At 39.2% G+C, this 19,747-nt stretch overlaps 1 protein-coding gene across 1 annotated transcript in view; it reads left to right on the forward strand.

Annotated features, from left to right (window-relative positions):
- Positions 1 to 19,747, forward strand: part of mfsd8l1 (major facilitator superfamily domain containing 8-like 1) — a 73,045-nt gene that overhangs the window by 31,942 nt on the left and 21,356 nt on the right. The window contains exons 3-6 of the mRNA XM_048604380.1: positions 1,924 to 1,986; positions 11,177 to 11,296; positions 13,808 to 13,887; positions 16,521 to 16,848. Coding sequence (XP_048460337.1) covers positions 1,924 to 1,986; positions 11,177 to 11,296; positions 13,808 to 13,887; positions 16,521 to 16,848 — 591 coding nt within the window. The remainder of the gene's footprint in view (positions 1 to 1,923; positions 1,987 to 11,176; positions 11,297 to 13,807; positions 13,888 to 16,520; positions 16,849 to 19,747) is intronic.

The raw sequence follows: 19,747 nt of genomic DNA on the forward strand, positions 1-19,747 counted from the left end.
GCCCTCCTAAGAGTATCCCACACAGACCCATTCCCCCTACCCTATCCCTGCATTTCCCATACTTAGCCTGAACACCCCTGGACACCATAGGCAATTTAGTATGGCCAATCCACCTCAACTACACATCTTTGGTCTGGGAAGCATCCGGAGGAAACCTACGCAGACACTGGGAGAATGTATGGATTTTGCACAGACACTCGCCTGAGGCTGGAATCGAACCTGGGTCCCTGGCGCTGTGAAGCAGCAGTGCTAACCACTGAGACATCATGCCACCTCATGATACTAAGACACAAATATCTTTGTATTCTTCAAGGGCTCTGTCCGTTTTCAGTTTCCTTTACCTTATGTATGCCTCCCTTTTCTTTTAGACTCAATTTTTCTTGTCATCCAAGGTTCCTAAATGTTGCCATCCTTATCCTTCAATTTCACAGGAACTTACCGGTCCTGTACTCTAATCAACTGGCCTTTAAAAGATTCCCACATACTAGATGTAGATTTACCCCTAAACAGCTGGCCCCAATCTACATTCCCCAGTTCCTGCCTAATATTGTGATAGTTAGCCTTCCCCCAGTTTAGTACTTTCACCCGAGACGACTCTTATCCTCATTCATAAGTAACTTAAAACGTACAGAATTATTGTCACTGTTTCCGGAATGCTGTCTCGCTGAAACTTTGATCACGTGATTGGGCTCATTGCCCAATACCAGGTCTCATTCGGCCCGTAGCTGGACTATTTACATACTGTTTCAAAAAACCATCCTGGACACAGCTAACAGATTTCCCCCAATCCAAGCTCCTGCACTAGCGAGTCCCAGTCAATACACTGCACATTGAAATCACGCAACACAGCAACCCTGTTGTTTTTACATTTTCCCATAATCTGCCCACATATCTGTTCCTTTATCACCTGCTGGCTGTTGGGATGCTTTTATAGTAAAGTCCCATCAAAGTGATGGCACCCTTCCTATTCCTGAGCTCTACCCAAATGCCCTTGCTGGATGAGCCCTCCAAAGTATATTCTCTCAGTATAGCTGTGAAATTCTCCCTAATCAGTTATGCAACTCCCCTACCTCTTTTACACCACCTCTATCTCGTCTGAAACATCTAAATCCCAAATTTTAAACTGCCAGTCTTGTCCTTCTCTCACCCAATTCTTTGTAATAGATAAAACATCATTGTTATACATATTAATCCAAGCTCTAAGTTCAACTGCTTTACCTGTCGTACGCCTTGCATTAAAACAAGTACACCTCAGACTGCTCATCCTGCTGTTGTTCAGTAACTGCTCCCTATCTCTTCTTCCTCTTAGTCTTACTATCCTTAGTCTCTGACTCCTCCTTGGTCATTTTACTCGCTTAACCTATTGCTGTGTTTCCCATCTCTCTGCCACACGAGTTTAAACCTTGCAGAATGACGCTAGCAAGCTTCTCTGCCAGGATATTGGTGCCCCTCCAGTTTAGATGCGACCCAACCTTTTTGTAGAGGTCCCACACACGTTGGAAGACATCCCGATGATCCACACACCTGAAATCCTCCCTCCTGTACCCGCTTCTTACTTATGTATTTTAACTGTACTATTCTGAGTTGTTTCCTTTTCCTAGCCTCATTAACATGTAGCGCAGGAAGTAATCCCAAGATTACAGCCCTAGAGGTCCTGCTTTTCACCTGAAAGAGAATGACTTATGAACAATTTGGTTGACATTTTTCTTCCGAATGGATGTAGTTTAGGACTGGTCTTGTGTTGACAATGCTGAAAAAATTCCGCTCCAAACATTTCCTTGCTCATTTCTCTTTCTATAGCTAACTTAAATAAAGTATATATCTGGTATTGTCTTAACATTTGATGAAAACAATTTTGATGAATTGTAATTCAGGAAAAAATATTAATTGTTTTGGAATTAAAATAACTGACTTTGTTTTTAGGCAACTTTATGTACTTCATGGGATATTCAAAATGGTTACTACTTAGTAGTCGACTTGTAGCAGGTAAGTTGAATTACCAACAGCTGTATCACTGTGGAAAGAAACTTTCCTTCGTCTTTCTTTACTTTCTTGCTTTGAATTATATTCAATCATTTTATTTAATGGCACTTCTGAAGATGTCTCCTGAACTTTCTCCTGTTTTGGAGGCAGTACTAACCCTTTACTGTGCTGTTGTGGAGGTTTGTGCTTCTGTTAACAGCGATAAAAATAATATTTTGGCCGTAAAGCTCTGCTGCAATTGATTCACTATAAATCACACTGAAAGAATTGAACTTATCTTAGTGTTCAAACAAGTAAGTTATAACATTTATAAAGAACTATTGGAATTAACTTGCTAGAATGCTGGAACCTCTGGAGGATAACAGGGACATTGGTGATGTGTGCATTGGATTAAATATTGGATAGGAGGAAGTCTGATGATTCTTATTGAATGAGTCATGGGCTGATTAGGTACCCTTTAAACTTTTAAATCTTCAGAAACAAAAGTGTTGGCAAAAGCATCATTGGCACACAGACATAGAGAACTAATGTTCTGGAAATAGCAGGTATTCTTGGGGATGATAATGGACTTGAACTTAGCTCAGAGTTGAACAAAGTTTGAACATAGTTGAATTCAGCCTGAATAAGTCAACACAAATGATGGAATTGGTCCATGAAATTGAGTTTCCTGGAAATGGGGAATATTAATAAGTATACAGTATAAAATAAGTCTTTGATGTATTCTCACAATTTAATTGGGAGGAGTGTGCCAACAATCATGCTTCATTGTACCACAAGATGTCAAAAAATGGATGAAACTCAGTTATACCACCAAGACCTCATTTTGTCTGTTTGACTGACTGCTCTTCAGGGGAAAATCAATTCACACAAACACCAACAAAAAATTTATTCTATTTATCGTAGCACATTTAATTTTAAAAAACTGCAGAGAAAACAAAGGATTCCTAATCCACTACTGTGCAAATTGAATTATACCTCTTGAAAACCACAAATATCCACACACTCCTTCACAATTAAGACATGGTTTGACATATAGGGTGGAAAAAGCATATGGATAGGGGAAGCAAAATTCCAAAGATCAAGAGTCTGGATCTTGAGGGTGGGTTAAGTTATCCCTTCAGCTTTTTTATTTCAGCAGTTTTGACACTGTTATCTCTGAAGTGAAGGTTGTTTTTCACTTTGATGGTTGATCTGGTGGGGTGTGTTCTTTTGTCAGAATTCCTTTTTTCTTAGTTCTTGTATTTTTTTTTCCAAGGAGAGAGGGGGAGAGAGATGTGTTCACCTGGCAGGCTCTATGTCCTTGGCTGCCTTTGCACTTGGAGATTTGTAACAAACTGTAACTCAGCCAATCAGCGATTTGTGGTCAGGCAAAATATCCTCAACTCAAAGTCTCTCAGAGCCACTCTGTCTCAAAGTATCCATGTTATTTCTTCAACAAGTAACATTCACTTATACAATTGAAAAAGTGCACCACCTATGTCATTTTGCAAAACTCTTCAGGTATTTCAGCTGTACAGCAGACAAACTTGGTTTATAATCCTAAAAAAACTAATTATATAGTGGTTATGTTACAGGAGGGACCTCATGAGACTGAAATAGAGAAAAAAGGCTACTGATATGATACTAGGCATAAGGCACCTGAACTGTAAGAAGAAACAACAAAACTGAGTTTGTCAGTAGTCAAGAGTAGAATGAATGGGAAACACTAGAGAAACTGTTTACCTCAGTTCTATGAATAGTAATGAAGGACTAGTGGTTAAAGTTTAAGAGGCAAAATAACAAACAGATCACATTTAGCTTGGGATAAACTGCTCAGTGTGGCAATTGAAACAGACAATTGTAATATTTTTAAGAGGTTGTGAGATATTGTATTATGATTCTCTTCACAAACTCCCTCACAGATGCTCTGTTTACTATACCGCATTTCCATTCACTCAATTATAAAACCGTGTTTTTGTAATACATTTTACTGTTACAAGATAAACTAAATTAAACATCCCTTCCAATCCATTACTGGTTCTTTTACACCTTTAAAATCTTATTGGCCGCAAGCTGCAAGCAGTGTTTAGACCTGTTTCTGTATCAAAGATACCCCTGAATAAGTGTTAATACTGTAACCTACTGAGTACAATGCCTTCCACCAACGCGTCTTCATAACTCATTTAAAACAATGCAAAGATTATAATATTAATTAGCCCCATGGTAACCATCTTTTGGGATGTGAATCAGTTGCAGGACATCTATCAATTTCTTCCACTAGCATGTCCCTACAGTCTGCTGCTCTTTATCCCTTTGAAATTTTCTTATACATTACCTATTTCTATAAACATTGCACTACCTAGTCCTAACTTTTACTTAGGACAGCCTTCTTATACTAACATATGGATTTATACTTTTTAAATGCACATTAAATCGGGCCGCTACCCCCTTTAAGAAACTTACTATCCAAACAGCGCTTCCATGAAACTGCATGAATGAATGTATAAGAACTGTCTAAACCAACAATCATAAATGAAATCTCACAACCCAGCTGTGGGACATTAGTTTAATATCCTCTATACTTTTGTTTAGTACAAGTATAATTTCTCACTTATTTAGATCATATCATATAGGTCTAGTGTTTTTACTAACATTACTAACTTTAAAGACAAAAGGACTAACCCCTCTTAATTGTGCAAATTCAGACCAGAAAGACATTTTAATCCCATTTAGCAAGTGCTTAAACTACCTCCTGCTTCCCCAGGACAGATGTTGACAACATAGTGTTAAAATTTTAACTCATTTAAACAATAAAAAGTTTACACAAAGTGACAAAAATAAAAAAAATGATTTTTTTCATGTTCTTATTACCTCTTATATTAACAGGCATCCCTCTTTGAGGATCTCAGATAATTTCTTGCAGAAAACGCCTTTTTTTAAAAAGAAATTTGACACTGGTGACTTGTGTCAATTCATTTTATTTTGAATCTCTTCTTTGGAACATTTCCTTTATGCTAGCAGGCCAATTTTCAACTTTCCCTCAGCAGTACTCTTTGCCAAATGTACATTGTTCTAAAGACAGTGGGTATCCCTGTAATGTTTTATGGACGAACATTTCTCAGATTGTTCCTTGTATATGACTTTCTTTTAAGTATTGGATAAATATATCTTTATCTCTAAAGCTTCTCCTTGCACCAGCTAACATATAGTGTCATATACTAACATATATAACATTTAGTGCCAGGTTTTTTTTTGTTGGCACCTCAGATCAACAGACAACATTTATTATTTTTCCCACCCGGAGTGTGATGAACCCTGCCATACCTCAATAACTACCTGGAAGATTGGCAGGTGAAGCATTGTTAAAAAGGACTAGCTTCAAATCTTCTGGGTCACCCAGGACTGGAAATGTGTGTTTTTCTGAATTTAACGTTTTACTTGTTCTCAAGATTTCCTCCAAAGTAACATATTTCATTATAGTACTCAGATCCAGCAAGTTGTCGTTGACACAGCCAGTTTAACTGTCTGACAAATGCCTTGACTGTTTTTTTTACCTGAGTGCAAAATCATGTTTCTGTGAGGATCTTGATTGATTTATTGTCACATTCACTGAAATACAGTGAAAAGCTTTGTTTATGGGTGGTACAGACAAATCACAGCAAGCAAAGATGTACAGATCAAAAAAACTTAGAGGCATACAGGTTACATGCAGCTTAAATTTTTGAGGCCAGAGTCCATTCAACAGTCTCATAACAGCTGGAAAGAAGTTGTTCCTGAACCTGCTGGTGCGTGTGTTCAAGCTTCTGTATCTTCTGCCTGATGGAATAGTTGTAGGAGGACATTACCGGGGAGCGATGGGTCTTTGCCCATAGGATAGAATCACAGAATCTCTATAGTGTGGAAACAGGCCCTTCGGCTCAACAAGTCCACACCAAACCTCAGAGCATTCCACCCAGACCCGTCCCCTTGTAACCCACCTAATCTATACATCCCTGAACACTACGGAAAATTTAACATGGCCAATCCACCTAACCTGCACATCTTTGGACTGTGGGAGGAAACCGGAGCACCCGGAGGAAACCCACGCAGACACTGGGAGAATGTGCAAACTCCACACAGACAGTCGCCCGAGGCTGGAATCGAACCCAGGTCCCTGGCGCTGAGAGGCAGCAGTGCTAACCACAGAGGCACCATGCCGATCACCTTTCTGTGGCAGTGGGCCATGTGAATAGAGTCTGTGGATAGAAGATTGGCTTCAGTGATGGTCTGGGCTGTGCACACCACCTTCTGTAGTTTCTTATGGCCCTGGCCAGAGTATTTGTCATACCAGGCCGTTATGCACCCAGACAGTATGCTTTCACTGGTGCATCTGTAGAAGTTGGTGAGGGTCCTTGTAGACATGCCAAATTTTCTGAGCCGCCTGAGGAAGAAGAGGCGTTGTTGGGCCTTCTTGACTGTTGCATTTACGTGAAAAGTCCAGGACAAGTCGTTGGTTATCGTCAGTCTGAGGAACTTGATGCTGTTCACTCTCAACCTCAGTTCCATTGATGTGGATGGGGGGGTGTTTTCTCCTTTCTTTCTGAAATTGATGGTCAGTTCTTTAGTTTTGATGACGTTGAGAGACAGATTGTTTTCAATGCACCACGTCACCAAACCCTCTGTTTCCCTTCTGTATTTTGACTCATCATTGTTAGATATCCAACCCGACCTGGCCCGGTTTATTAGGATGCGACTTACATTTTCCTAGTAATACTGTTTATTTTAAATTACTCATGACTTATTATGCTTAATGTTTAATCCTATATGTTTAAAGGTCACAAAGCCTGATTTCCAATGCATTCCCTTTTTTTAAATCTATAACGCATTGCTCAAATTCCATAAAACTACCTTGCAGCGAGTTATCAATATACGTCATAAAGGCGCTTGCCTTTTCTGTCCATGATACCAGTTTCTGGGTCTGCTTTAAGCTGAATGCAACTTAGGTCCAGCTTGTTGAAACCAACTGAGAAGTACTGTACTTTTGCTTCATTTCACAGCTTGTTTTCTATATCATCCTTTTAAACAGTTTCAAAAATACTTCAGTCTGAAACTTTTCTCCCTGCAAAAATGTAGCTTTTACCCTGACTTATATTCCCAAGACTATGTTGCTTAAAGTGCTAAAAAGATATTCAAGGTCACTTTTCCGGCAGTGGAGAATCTACTCTGATATCCTGATCACCAAGGTTTTTTTTTGAAACCCTGAGCCATTAATCTGACTTTGGCCTGAAATATCAAATCAGGAAACACTTCTGCTGTGCATGTCTGTTTGTCTGGTAAGGCTGGCTGTCCTCTATCTGGAACCTCTGTGTATATCAAATTCTTTCCAGCTTCGAACTCTTTGTTTGGCATCCTTTATCAAATGATCTTCTAATGCGCTTGTAGCTGCTAAAATCTGTCTTTTGTGAGCCCATCTCCTCCTTGCAGTATTTCTGATTTGTTTCATAGTTCTTGTGTTTGTCAAACTATGACCTCTGCTGGATGACCCTTCTTGTTCTGGGCTGCCCCTACAAGATCTCCCACTTCCATGATCAGAATTCCTTTTCCTTGTGCAGGTTTTCAATATTTACGTTAAATTCCAGGCCCACTTTCAGAACTTGAACAGTGCTTCTGGCCTTACACATCTTTACCACATTTTGCTAATGTATGGATCTTATCTCTGTTCCTCAACTTGCATATTTAGTCAATGTTTGCATTTATGCATGGCATTCCAAATTTGCACATGAGACAAAGCTTAGTGAGAGGGTGGGCTATGAGGATGATGCAGGGATGCTAAAGTGTGATTTAGACAAGCTGAGTGGGTGGGCACATGTATGGCAGATGCAGTGTAATGTGGATAAATGTGAAGTTATCCAGTTTAGTAGTAAAAACTGGAAGGCGGATTATTATCTGGTTCTAAATTGAGAGAGGCACTCTACCATGAGACCTGGATGTCCTCATATACCAGTGCTGAAGATAAGCATGCAGGTGAAGCAGGAGGTGAAGAAGCCAGACTATATGTTGGCCTGAATAGCGAGAGAATTAGAGTTTAGGAGCTGGGGTATCTTACTGTAATTACACAGTGCCTTGGTGAGATTACACTTGGAATATTCCATGTAGTTTTGGTTTCCTTTTCTGAGGAAGGATGTTCTTGCTATAGAAGGAATGCATTGAAGGTTTATCAGACTGATTCCTGGGATGGCAGGACTGATATGAGGAGAGATTAAATTGGTTAGGATTATATTTGCTGGAGTTCAGAAGAATGAGCAGGGACATTATAAAAACCTACAGCAGACAGGGCAGATGCAGGAAGGATGTTCCTGATGGCGGAAAGTGTCCAGAACTAGGTCAGAGTTTAAGGATACAAGGTAAACCGTTAAGGACTGAGATGAGGAGAAATGTCTTCACCCAGAGTTATGAGCCTCTGCTTTCTGTGGGAGTGAATTTCAATCGAAATCAAAATCTTGTATTATTTCAAGAAGGAATTGGATATTGCTCTTGGGGGTAAAAGGATCAAAGTATATGGAGGAAAAGTAGAAACAAGCTATTGAGTTAGATATTTGGCCATGATCAAAATAAATGGCAGAGCAGGCTCAAAAGACTTACTTCCACTAATATTTTCCATGCTTTGCAGTTCTCTCAATAATAGTGCCATTGCTCTATCACTGGCTTCTTCTGGAATATATGTGACTTTGTTGCCTCTGAGGCAAGTAGCCTTTACCTGCCAAAAATCTAGTCTTTGAATTGTCTAACAAATGTGTTTGTGAATTACATGGTCATCACTTTCTTTGACTTGTTCAGAATCTGTGTATTCAGTGCCATTTTTCCTTGATGAATGCACCCTAACAATTTGGTTACCATGCTGTAAAATTACTGTTTTCCATCACAACCTTAAACTTATCAGACCTTTCTACTCTTTCTTCTTGTTAGTAAAATGCTATTTCCCCAGTTTAAAATTTATTATGATGGTCACAAATGATGTTGGAAAGCACATTAAACTTTCTCTGAAAGCTCTTTTCCTTCTGTGCAGGACATTGAAGTGCTCAGAAAAGACAGAGCTAATTGTACTCCCTTCCCAAGCTGTGAAGGAGTTTTTGGATTTCTCCCAAAAACCAATTGATATGGACTGCAGTCCCCATCCATTTGCAGTGAGTTCTTCACATGAACTGCCTGTATTGGGACAGATGTTAGTTTACTACTCATTTTGTCTGCTAAGATTTAATGAGGCATCTCATCTATTGTCCAGTGATATCTTTGACACAGTCAGTTACTGAAAAGACTTACTGCTGCCATATTTGTTGTCATAAAGTTTGTATTTCCTCACACATCTCTAAGTTAATAATTGACAAATTTCTTCTCCCCTGCCATCCCATTGTCAGTTAGGAATTTAGCTTGTGCCCTCAGTCTGGACCTTGTCCATTTCTCCATTCTTACGTCCACTGTTATTCTTTTCACAATGTGTTACTGTAAACTGACTAAATCTATTGTTATGCATGGGGTAGCAAGCTGGAAATCGAGCCCTGCTATACTCTGAATGATCACAAAAGTTTAAGACTTTTTTAAAAACTGCAAAATTCCTGAATTCACAACTTTTCGACCCACATTGACTGAAAGCACACACTAAGTTTAAATTTGTAACAAGAATTACTTCTAATATTCCAAATAATAGATTTCAGCTACAGGTAGACAACGATGAGCTGTTGATATATACTTCTAGTTAAAAGTCTGATCATTTTATAAAATCCCCCTGCACATACATACAGACAGATAGATGCACCAAAACAATTTGGTGTCATGGATGTTGGGGGGAAATCTGTGCAGGCGTTTTAATGGTCCCTGTCTGTAGGGTTTGCTGAGATGATCCTTTTGGCATGTCAGGAGCTGCTGCTCCATGACCTTGCTTCTCCAGATAGTTTCACTTGCTTGCAGGAGACACTAGTTCATACATATAAAGTCTCTGCATTATTGGTTTCGATTGTGTAAAATGTAAGTCTGCTGACTTCTCAAGAACAATTGCATTGTCATGTTCCATGAAAAAGCCATTGAGCCTTTTTCATAACCTGCGCAACAAAAAGGGTATTTCAGTTTACATTGTCTTTGATGAAGTGTTTACCCCAGCTATTTTGCAGATATCACCACTATTTTAGTGATTTCAGCATGTCGTTATCCCTGAACATGAATCAGATGGAGCTCTCAAATTTGCTAATTTTGCTTTCATTTTTATCATTTAACAGGTCTAGATAATATTTTCACCAATGCATTCCGTACAATGCAAATGTGCATTCGCTGTGTGTTATAATGCAATTGAATGAGTCTGTGACCAAAACATTCATTACTGGGCTGAGGCATTGTGTGACTTGTACAGCACAATTCCTTCTGTGTGAGCAGTATTATCATCTTCTCCTTCTGAACTATACATGTCATGCATAATTTCAAAAAAAAAAAATTGTTATTCTATTTTAGGACAGTTAATTACATGATGGAATTTTGTGTCGTACTTAAAACACCTGTTGACCATACACAGGCATTCATGGGGTTCATTCTTCTGTTATATTTTGACAGTTCATGTCATCTGTTACAGTTACCAGAGATAACTCCATTGTCACTTTTAATTGTGATTCTCCTTTTGCATTGACCCTTTCAGCTTGTTCTAGTGGTCTTGCATTCTTGCTATCATTGAATCCTCCATTCTTTGGGTTGCTGCTGAATATCTTAGTTAAACTATGAAGATGGCTGGAATAAATTATTCCTAGAACCTTTGAAGGCCTAGTGCAAAAGCATGTTTGTTTAAAAATTTAACTGCAGTTAATACTAGGAGTCTGTGTTTAATACCTTAGAAGCCAACAATTCAAAGGAAAGGACTGAATGAGAAATTTACAAATAGTTTTTTTTAACGTATCTACAATCTGAAATATTTTCTGATCGACCTGTTCAGAGACATTATTTGACATCTCTGGAGCAGATGGGACTTGAACCTGGGTCTCCTGGTCTAGACATAGGGATGCTGCCATTGCACCAGAAAAACCTCACCTCTGGAGTCTTGCAGCTCCTTCTACACCTCAATCCTCCCCATTCCCTCTTTTTTTTGCCCAGTCAATCAATTAATTACCTAAATTAAATCACCTGCTCATCTACTTGCTGTATTAACATTAAGTATTTTACTTGTCATCTGAAAAGATATGTACTTATCACTTTACAGGTATAGGTACAGGTGCAGGTGCATGCATTTTTGGATACCTTACTCGATCAACAACAACAGAAGAACGGGCGACAGTATTTGCTGTTGTCATGGCTGCACGACAGGCTGGGCTTCTGGTTGGTAAGTCAGTTTTAATGTATTGATCGTGGAGATGCCAAGACATTGAAAACCTATTTCCTTTTCAATGAAGAAGTTCTGCTGTCTTAACTAGAACTGCAAACTAAGTTGTCTTATGACACACCTATCCAAGTCTTGGATATAGACTCTCCTCTAATTCAGTTTATTTGGATTGAATTCCTTGTATGAATTCTGGAAATGCCCCTTTTAGTCATAGTTGATACGCTTCACTGTCAAAATTGCTGGAAGTGGAGTTGCAAAAATCACATTCCGAACCCAACCATTCAGTTATTTGTGTTTTCATGATTCATTGTTATGAGATCATAGAATCATAGAATCCCTACAGTGTGGAAACAGGCCCTTCGGCTCAACAAGTCCACACTGACCCTCCGAACATCCCACACAGACCCATGCCCCTAATGTACACATCCCTGAACACAATGGGCAACTTAGCATGGCCAATCCACCTAGTTTGCACATCTTTGGACTGTGGGAGGAAACTGGAGCACCCAGAGGAAACGCAAGCAGACATGGGGAGAATGTGCAAACTCCACACAGACAGCCGCCCAAGGGTGGAATTGAACCCAGGTTCCTGGTGCTGTGAGGCAGCAGTGCTAACTAGGGAGCACCGTGCCGCTCACTCTTGATTAAACCTTTGGGTTAGTATGACAGGAACTAGTATTATTTGAATTACCTGAGTACCAGAAAGGATTTCCGTTTTAAAAAAAAAACACCCAATGCACTTGGCAATGTGTGACACATTAAGTGTGGTGGGACTCTGATGGGGCAGCATCTGAGATCAAGTGACTGTTAAATAACCGATGAAAATCATTTTTTTGCCATATCAGTGCCACCAGATGGCATGCTGCTTTAATTAACTGGAGTGCAGCTAAATTCTTAGTAAGGAATAAGTAATTTAAAGGACAAGAGATTCTTCCTAAAGGAGAAGAAAATGAAAGAAGCTCTCACTTTTTAATGAATTGATAGCAGTAATCTTTAAATTCCCTATTGAATCACACTTGTGACTAAGTTGGATCTGCCACTTGAGCTGAACTGAGCAACAAAACATGATGGATTTTCAAAGCTACACACTTCAGATCACTGTTAACAGTTGTGTGGTAAACTTTGAAATTGACTTTGAAATGAACTTGAAATGAGCCATAGAAACATTCACCAGATCCACCGATCATAACAATGGAGCAAGGTACACTACTCATAGCCAACCTGAGAAATTGATAATATGACCCACTGTAGCAATTTAATGAACTGTTTGGTTTGTTATTGTAGGAGACTGCAGCTGAGGAGTTTATTCAAATTCCATTCCACCTCCCCCAACAACCCAATGAATATTTACATCATAGTTTTTCTTTTACATCTTCCTTCCTTTCTCCCCCAACATCCCATTCCCCCCCAGACAACACCCTGCTCAGCTTAGCTCTTTCTCAACTTCAAGACTTATGGAGTAGTACATAGAACATGGAACAGTGCAGCACAGTACAGGCCCTTTGGCCCACGATGTTGTGCTGAACTTTTACCCTAAACCTAAGGTCTATCTAACCTCCACCCCTACCTTGTACTATCATCCATATGCCTGTCTAATAGCCACTTAAATGCCCCTAATGAGGCCGGCTTCACTACCCTCTCCGGCAATGCATTCCACGCCCCTACCACTCCCTGAGTAAAGAACCTACCTCTGACGTCTCCCCTATATCTACCTCCACTCACTTTAAAACTACGCCCCCTCGTAATAGCTACCTCCACCCGAGGAAAAAGCCTCTGGCTGTCCACTCTATCTATAACTCTGATCATTTTGTACACCTATGTACTATGGAAGCAAAGCAAAACTGAAGTCATTGAGCGTCAATAGGAAGAACCTCCGGCCATCAGGAGACACATACAACATTGGTAATGCTTGTTGGATTCCATTAATTGTTGTCCCAGGATATAATTGTAAGACTTCATTAAGGCAGCAATATTTTGCTCAATTTTAACTAATTCATTGAAGACCTTCTCTCTGTCATAATGTCAAAGTTGAAATTGTTCAGAATCTACAGCTTTTGCTTAGCTGTAGTCACAACTCTAATAATGAAACTGGCTATGGAGGCTTCAGGAGGAATTGGATAACATTTAGGCTGCTGGGCAGTAAGTAGAACTCCTGTCATTAGTGCAGGATAATGATCACCTTAAACAAGAGAGAGGTTAGCCAGGGAATTGCGCTCTAGAGGTAAATGCTTTTTGTTTTTCAGTGCTTTGAAGATAAGGGTCAGCAATTCTTTTTTAAAATAACATTGGTCAGATCTTGCAATTTAAGCTAAAGGCACAAGCAAGCCAGCTGATGTGATAATTTCTGAAGTGTTTACAAGTTTAAAGTTTTCAATGCTGATGGCGAGGGGGCCACAAAGATGTCCATTCAGAACGAAACAATCTATTGACTATCGAAACAATTTAAATATTAAAAACTATTTGTGTATATTATGTTTATATTTAAACATGTTTTTCTGCCATTTCCTTTAGGGCCAGGATTTAATCTCTTCCTGAGGCTTTGTAACTTCAAACTGGGACCATTTGAAGTAAATAAATACACTTCACCTGGGGTAAGAATTGCTCTGTTCATCTTTTAAACATTTTTTTAAAAGTTATAACATTTATTGTACAGAATATAGTAACAGTAGCATATTCATGTTTTAGTCTCAAGAGGTTACAAATCATAGACATATAAAGATACTAGCTATCCCCAATTCATTTTGCCTAATCAAGATTTTCATGTGCTTTTCTCTTTAGTACAGTTATGGTGTTTCCAATTTTTTTAGCTTAATGTTATTTTCAGGGAGTTTTATGAAGAGTTTGTACCTAGGCCCATGGTGATCGTTCTTACGAAATCTTCTGTTTACCTTTTTAATTATTGCATTTGTAGCTACGTTAATGTCACATTTACAGAATAGCCACGTACTACATGTGCTTCAACCAGATGACAATGTCTGAAAGCCAAAAGGGAACAATCTTGAATGGAGTGAAGGGAGACTATGATCAGTCAGGGGTTGCTGCAACACTTAGTCAAAGGCATTGTCCAATTTTTGTCAAGGGGATTGGACACAGCCAGGCACTTGGTGCGACTAGGACCTAGCAATCTGTGACCTTGCAGACCAAGGATTGGCCCGTAGTTACTCCTACAAGTGAAATTCAACCAGTCCTGGGATGACGGGTAAGTTGGTGAGTTGTGAAGACATCAGACTGGGGACTGGGCTGTGATCAGAGGGGTTGTCCTCACAGGTCAGTCATGGGGAGCCTTGGTCAGTCCTGCAGGTCTCAACAGTAAACATCAAGGGGGGTTATCAGCAATGATAGTGTAGTGGTGAATGGGAAACTCAATTCTGGGAGTTTTTTGAACCCCAAGATATACTGTACTAAGTAGGCCAGAAATTTTTAAGGGGAGGTGATGGTCTAATGGTATTATTGCTGGACTGTTAATCCAGAGACCCAGACAACGTTCTGGAGTCTTGGGTTCAATTCCCACTACGGCAGATGTTGGAATTTGAATTCAATAATAAAAAATCTGGAATTAAGAGTCTAAAGATGATCATGCAACCATTGTCGATTGTCAGAAAAATCCATCTGGTTCACTAATGTCCTTTAGGAAAGGAAACTGCCATCCTTACCTGGTCTGGCCTACATGTGACTCCAGACCCACACCAATATGGTTGACTTTTAACCGCCCTCTGGGCAATTAGGGATGGACAATAAATGCTGGCCTAGCCAGTGAAGCCCTCATCTTGTCAATGAATAAAGAAACAAATTTGTGATTTCATTATAAGAAAGGAATACATCTGAATGCTTTACAGTTCAGGAGAAAAGTATTTTAATTAAGATTTCAAACCTACAGTTGCTGATGATAGAGAAAAGAGGGCCAAGAAATGTCAGTATTAGAGGCATATAGAGTATGTACAAGGACATAAGATAGAAACATATAATTTTTAACCAGTAAAGTACAGAATGGATAGCCAGTTGAGTTTACTGAGGAAATTAATGGTGAAATTATAATAGTTTCTTGTAGGCAAAGGCAAGCACTGTAACATTTTCTCAATGAGTTGAAGCTTATATGTGCTTAATTCAAGTTTTGACAATGGAAGAAAGATATGATTGATTGAAATTTTGTATGTTGTAGAAAGTTATTTTAGAATGGAGTCGATGCAAGGAAGTAAGTTGTGTGTGAGGTTGAGTTAGCTAAGTTATGCTACTTAAGATTTTGAAGTCAGAGTTGCTGAATGAGAGTTGAAATGGATGGCTAGTTCAGCTTGAGGAAAATTTGGATTATCTAATTCTGAATATTCAAGAGACCTTCCACTGACCTCGTTTGGCCAGTGGAAGAAGCAGCAAAGCATAATTGGGTTCTACCAACATGTACAAAAACAAAAATTGTTGGCGAAACTCAGCAGGTCTGGCAGCATCTGTGTGGGGGTAAACAGATTTAATGTTTCAAATGTTTCTAGGTACTATTGTCAAAGAAAGCACGTAGATGATTGAATGTACTGTTTGCCAAGAAAGAGACATTAGGTTATATTGGAGGTGACTGTGAAAGCAAGGAGAAGCACCAGCCAAAATTCAATGGGTTTCTAGCTACTACCAGATAAGTGAAACCAACTAAGGGCAGCACCACTGAAATGGGCAACAAAGGATTGACTTTGTATGATCAGCTGTGCCTAGGACTAGGGACAGGGGCAGGATGATGTACCATGGTACAGAAGATACTATTTGCAGACTTGGTTAGGTTATGAACTACAGATGTAAAGAAGACAAAATTTAAGATTTTATGAATGCTTAACAATAAACGGTAAATGTCTAGAATTCTGAACATGTTGAAGCATCAATTTTTCCTGCAAACATATTAGGATGGTGTACCACTTATAAATTGCAAGAAAGCATATGCAAAGATATTTTCGCTCCATGAAATTTCACAGAATTTAAAGATATTCAGAATTAACAACGCACAGAAGTTTCTTGGCCCAACAGGTTTATTTGAATTCACAAGCTTTCGGAGAGCTGCTTCTTTATCAGGTGAAGGAGCCTGATGAAGCAGCTCACCGAAAGCTTGTGATTTCAAATAAACCTGTTGGACTGTAACCTGGTGTCCTGTGACTTCTGACTTTGCCCACCCCAGTCCAACACCGGCACCTCCACATCAGAACTTTCTTGCACATCCTAATTTTTTTTTTGTTTCATTTTGTTACAGCTATTCATGTGTCTTATGTGGATCATTCTTCAAGTGATAATAATTTTTATGTATTATGATCTTCCATTGGTTACCAAAAACAATTCTCAAAGAACGGTAATTGAGGAGGAGGAAGAACCTTTGGTTCATGGTGATGTGAACCATGAAGCTGCCGAGAACAATCAGTATGGTAGCATTAATGAACATGAAAAATTGTGTGTTCAACCAACTGATGAACTGGATGGTGAAAATAGCAGAGTGGATGAATATCAATATATCCCTAATGGACACATTGATGAAAATTACAAAATGAATGATAATCCTTTCCACAATTTTAGTGCCACTAAAGGTGGGTATTCGCAAATTGGTTCTTGTAAAATGCTTGTACAGTTCTGCACATACAACTCATTTATGGTTCGATGAACCTTTTGTCTATGGAAACTCAATTTATCAGTGTTTAACAAAACCTAAACATCCTTATTGAACATCATTTATTTCAGAAGCGTTTTTACTGTGGATTATCTGTGCATTCTGCTTATAGGCTGCCATTTTTCTTTAAAAAATTGCACTTGATTTTTATCAGGTTTTCAAACTAAGGCAAACTTTTTCCAATATCAGGGTGGGAGGAAAGTAATGGGGAGCCGAGTCAAGAATGGCTTTGCCACCGTTGGGGGTTTTGAAATCAATGGGAAAATCCAGGGCTAAATGTCTCATCATATTCCAGATTTTGTATCCTAAGCAAAAAGTGCAAGATTTAATAATTATATAAATAATTTAATCTATTTCTGTTTATATCATCTTTTTTCCTCTCCTTTTCTCTCTTCTGCCTATTATTTGTCCTAACAATACCATGCAAGTTCTGTGGCACCAAAACGATTTCTTTTTATAGTTTTGTAATGCCTCAGTTGAGAACACATTCTCATGTTATCCTATAATGAACGTCTTCTTAAACTCAATGGAAGTAATAACCAAAATTCTGTTCTGTTGTCCTGGATGTGTAGGCACTTGCATGCAACATCCACAGGCTTTTCAGCCTGTTAGCTTGCAAATATAGTGGTATGGCATTTTCCCAAAATCTTGCTTTGCATAAATTCCTGCTGCAGTAGAGACCTGCTTACTGGACATAATTTGGAGCTTATATCTGGCTTATGTCTTAGTTTGTATAGCTCAGTATTACTCTGAAATGTATAATAAAATTCCTTTTATTAACAAACTGAAAATAAAGTAAGAACAAGTTGTTTGTTTCAAAGTTATGCAATTGCGAAAATATTGGGCCTTTAATTGCAGGTAGGGTAAGAAACGTTTCAACACTTGGTGCTGATGCAAATTGGTTGCAAATACAGGAAGGTAGATTATTATCTGAATGGTGGTAGGAAAAGATGAGATGCAATGAGACCTGCGTGTCATGGTGGGACAATCACTGAAGGTTGACATGCAAGTGCAGCAGGCAGTGAGGAAAATGAATGGCATGCTGGCTTCATAGCAAGTGGATTTAAGTATTGGAGTAAGGATGTCTTGCTGCAGTTATACAGGGCCTTGGTGAGGCCACACCTTGAGTATTGTGTGCAGCTTTGGTCTCGTAGTCTGAGTAAGGACATTCTTGCTATTGAGGGAATCCAGCGAAAATTCACCAGACCGATTCCTGGGAAGGCAGGACTGACATATGAGGAAAGACTAGATTGACTGGGCTTATATTCACTAGAATTTATAAGGATAAGGGAGATTCTCATAGAAACATCTAAAATCCTGATGGGATTGGACAGGCTAGGTGCGGGAAGAATGTTCCCGATGTTGGGGAAGTCTGGAACTAGGGGTCACAGTCTAGGAATAAGGAGTAAGTCATTCAGGACTAAGATGAAGAACAATTTCTTTCCTCAGAGTTGCGAACCTGTGGAATTCTCTCCCACAGGGAGCTATTGGGGCCAGTTCATGAGATATATTCAAGAGAGACCTAGACGTGGCCCTTGTGGCTAAAGGGCTCAAGGGGTGTATGGGGAAAGGGTGGGAATGGGATGCTGAGATTGTATGATCAGCCGAGATTGTATGATCAGCCATGATTGTATTGAATGGTGGTGCAGGCTCAATGGGCTGAATGGCCTACTCCTGCACCTATTTTCTATGTTTCAAAATACTTATAACTGTAAATAGTGTATGAATATAAACATTTCACAATGAGAAAGCTGAGACTTTCCCCAAAATTTTAAAATACTTCGTGTAGCATTGTGTTTTGATTATTTTATTTCAGCTTCGGTTACCATATTAGCACAATGATTTTAAAAAAAATCAGTGTCACACAACTAACGAGGATGTATTAAACAAACCTAAAATGCTGTTAAATCTTTAATTAGTTAGAAGATTTTAATTGATTAATATGTATAGATAAATCCCCGAATTTCTTTCAAGTCACTGTCCTGAGAGAATGAGAGATTTTACCAGTGTACAGAAGAGGTGACATTTTAGGTCAGACAATGCACATTTGGTGTGAGGTCTTGTTTAGAATCTGTTTGTGTTTTGGTTTGGAGTCTGATTGGTTTTATTTCTTAAGTAGGAATTTATAAAATGCCACATTGACTGTCTATAAATTGTATGTTTTTTTGAACAAAGTAAAATGTATCAGCAAATACAAATTCACCCCGTAGATTTGTTTGTGTGTGTGTGTGTGTGTGTGTATGTGGGGGGGGGGGGGGGAGGTGAAGGATGGGAGAGTGTGTGTGTAGAGGGGTGGGTGAGAGAGAGAGAAAGTGAGTGTGTAAGGGAGAGAGAAAGTGTATAATGTGGTGGGGTCACCTGTCATGTGACATGAGCCCAAGGCCATCCTCATGGGTACGGAACTTGGCTGCTTGCTTGGCGACCCTGCATTGTCGTGTATCCCAAAGTCCGCCTTGGATGACATTTACCCGAACATCCAAGGCCAAATATCCTTGACTGCTGAAGTGATGAAGCTTTAGCGCTGATGAAAAGTCATCTAGACTTGACGCTAGCTTGCAGTCTCTCCATGGATGCTGTCCGACCCACTGTAATCTCGAGCATTTGTTGTTTTCAATACACATTCCAGCATCTGCAGTAATTTGCTCTTAACCTTTACGTGGGTTGGCACAATACAATGTGCTATGAATGAAAAAAGAATACTGTTTAACAGAGTAGACATAATTTAAAATTTCCTTTTTCACTCTTTTGCTTTCTAATTTACTTGGGTCTAGCCCTTATTTCTTGCTGTTTAAATGCAACTCTGTCTCTCACAATATAAG

Source organism: Rhincodon typus, chromosome 13 (assembly GCF_021869965.1).
Source record: "Rhincodon typus isolate 14 chromosome 13, sRhiTyp1.1, whole genome shotgun sequence".
NCBI classification, from domain to species: Eukaryota; Metazoa; Chordata; class Chondrichthyes; order Orectolobiformes; family Rhincodontidae; genus Rhincodon; species Rhincodon typus.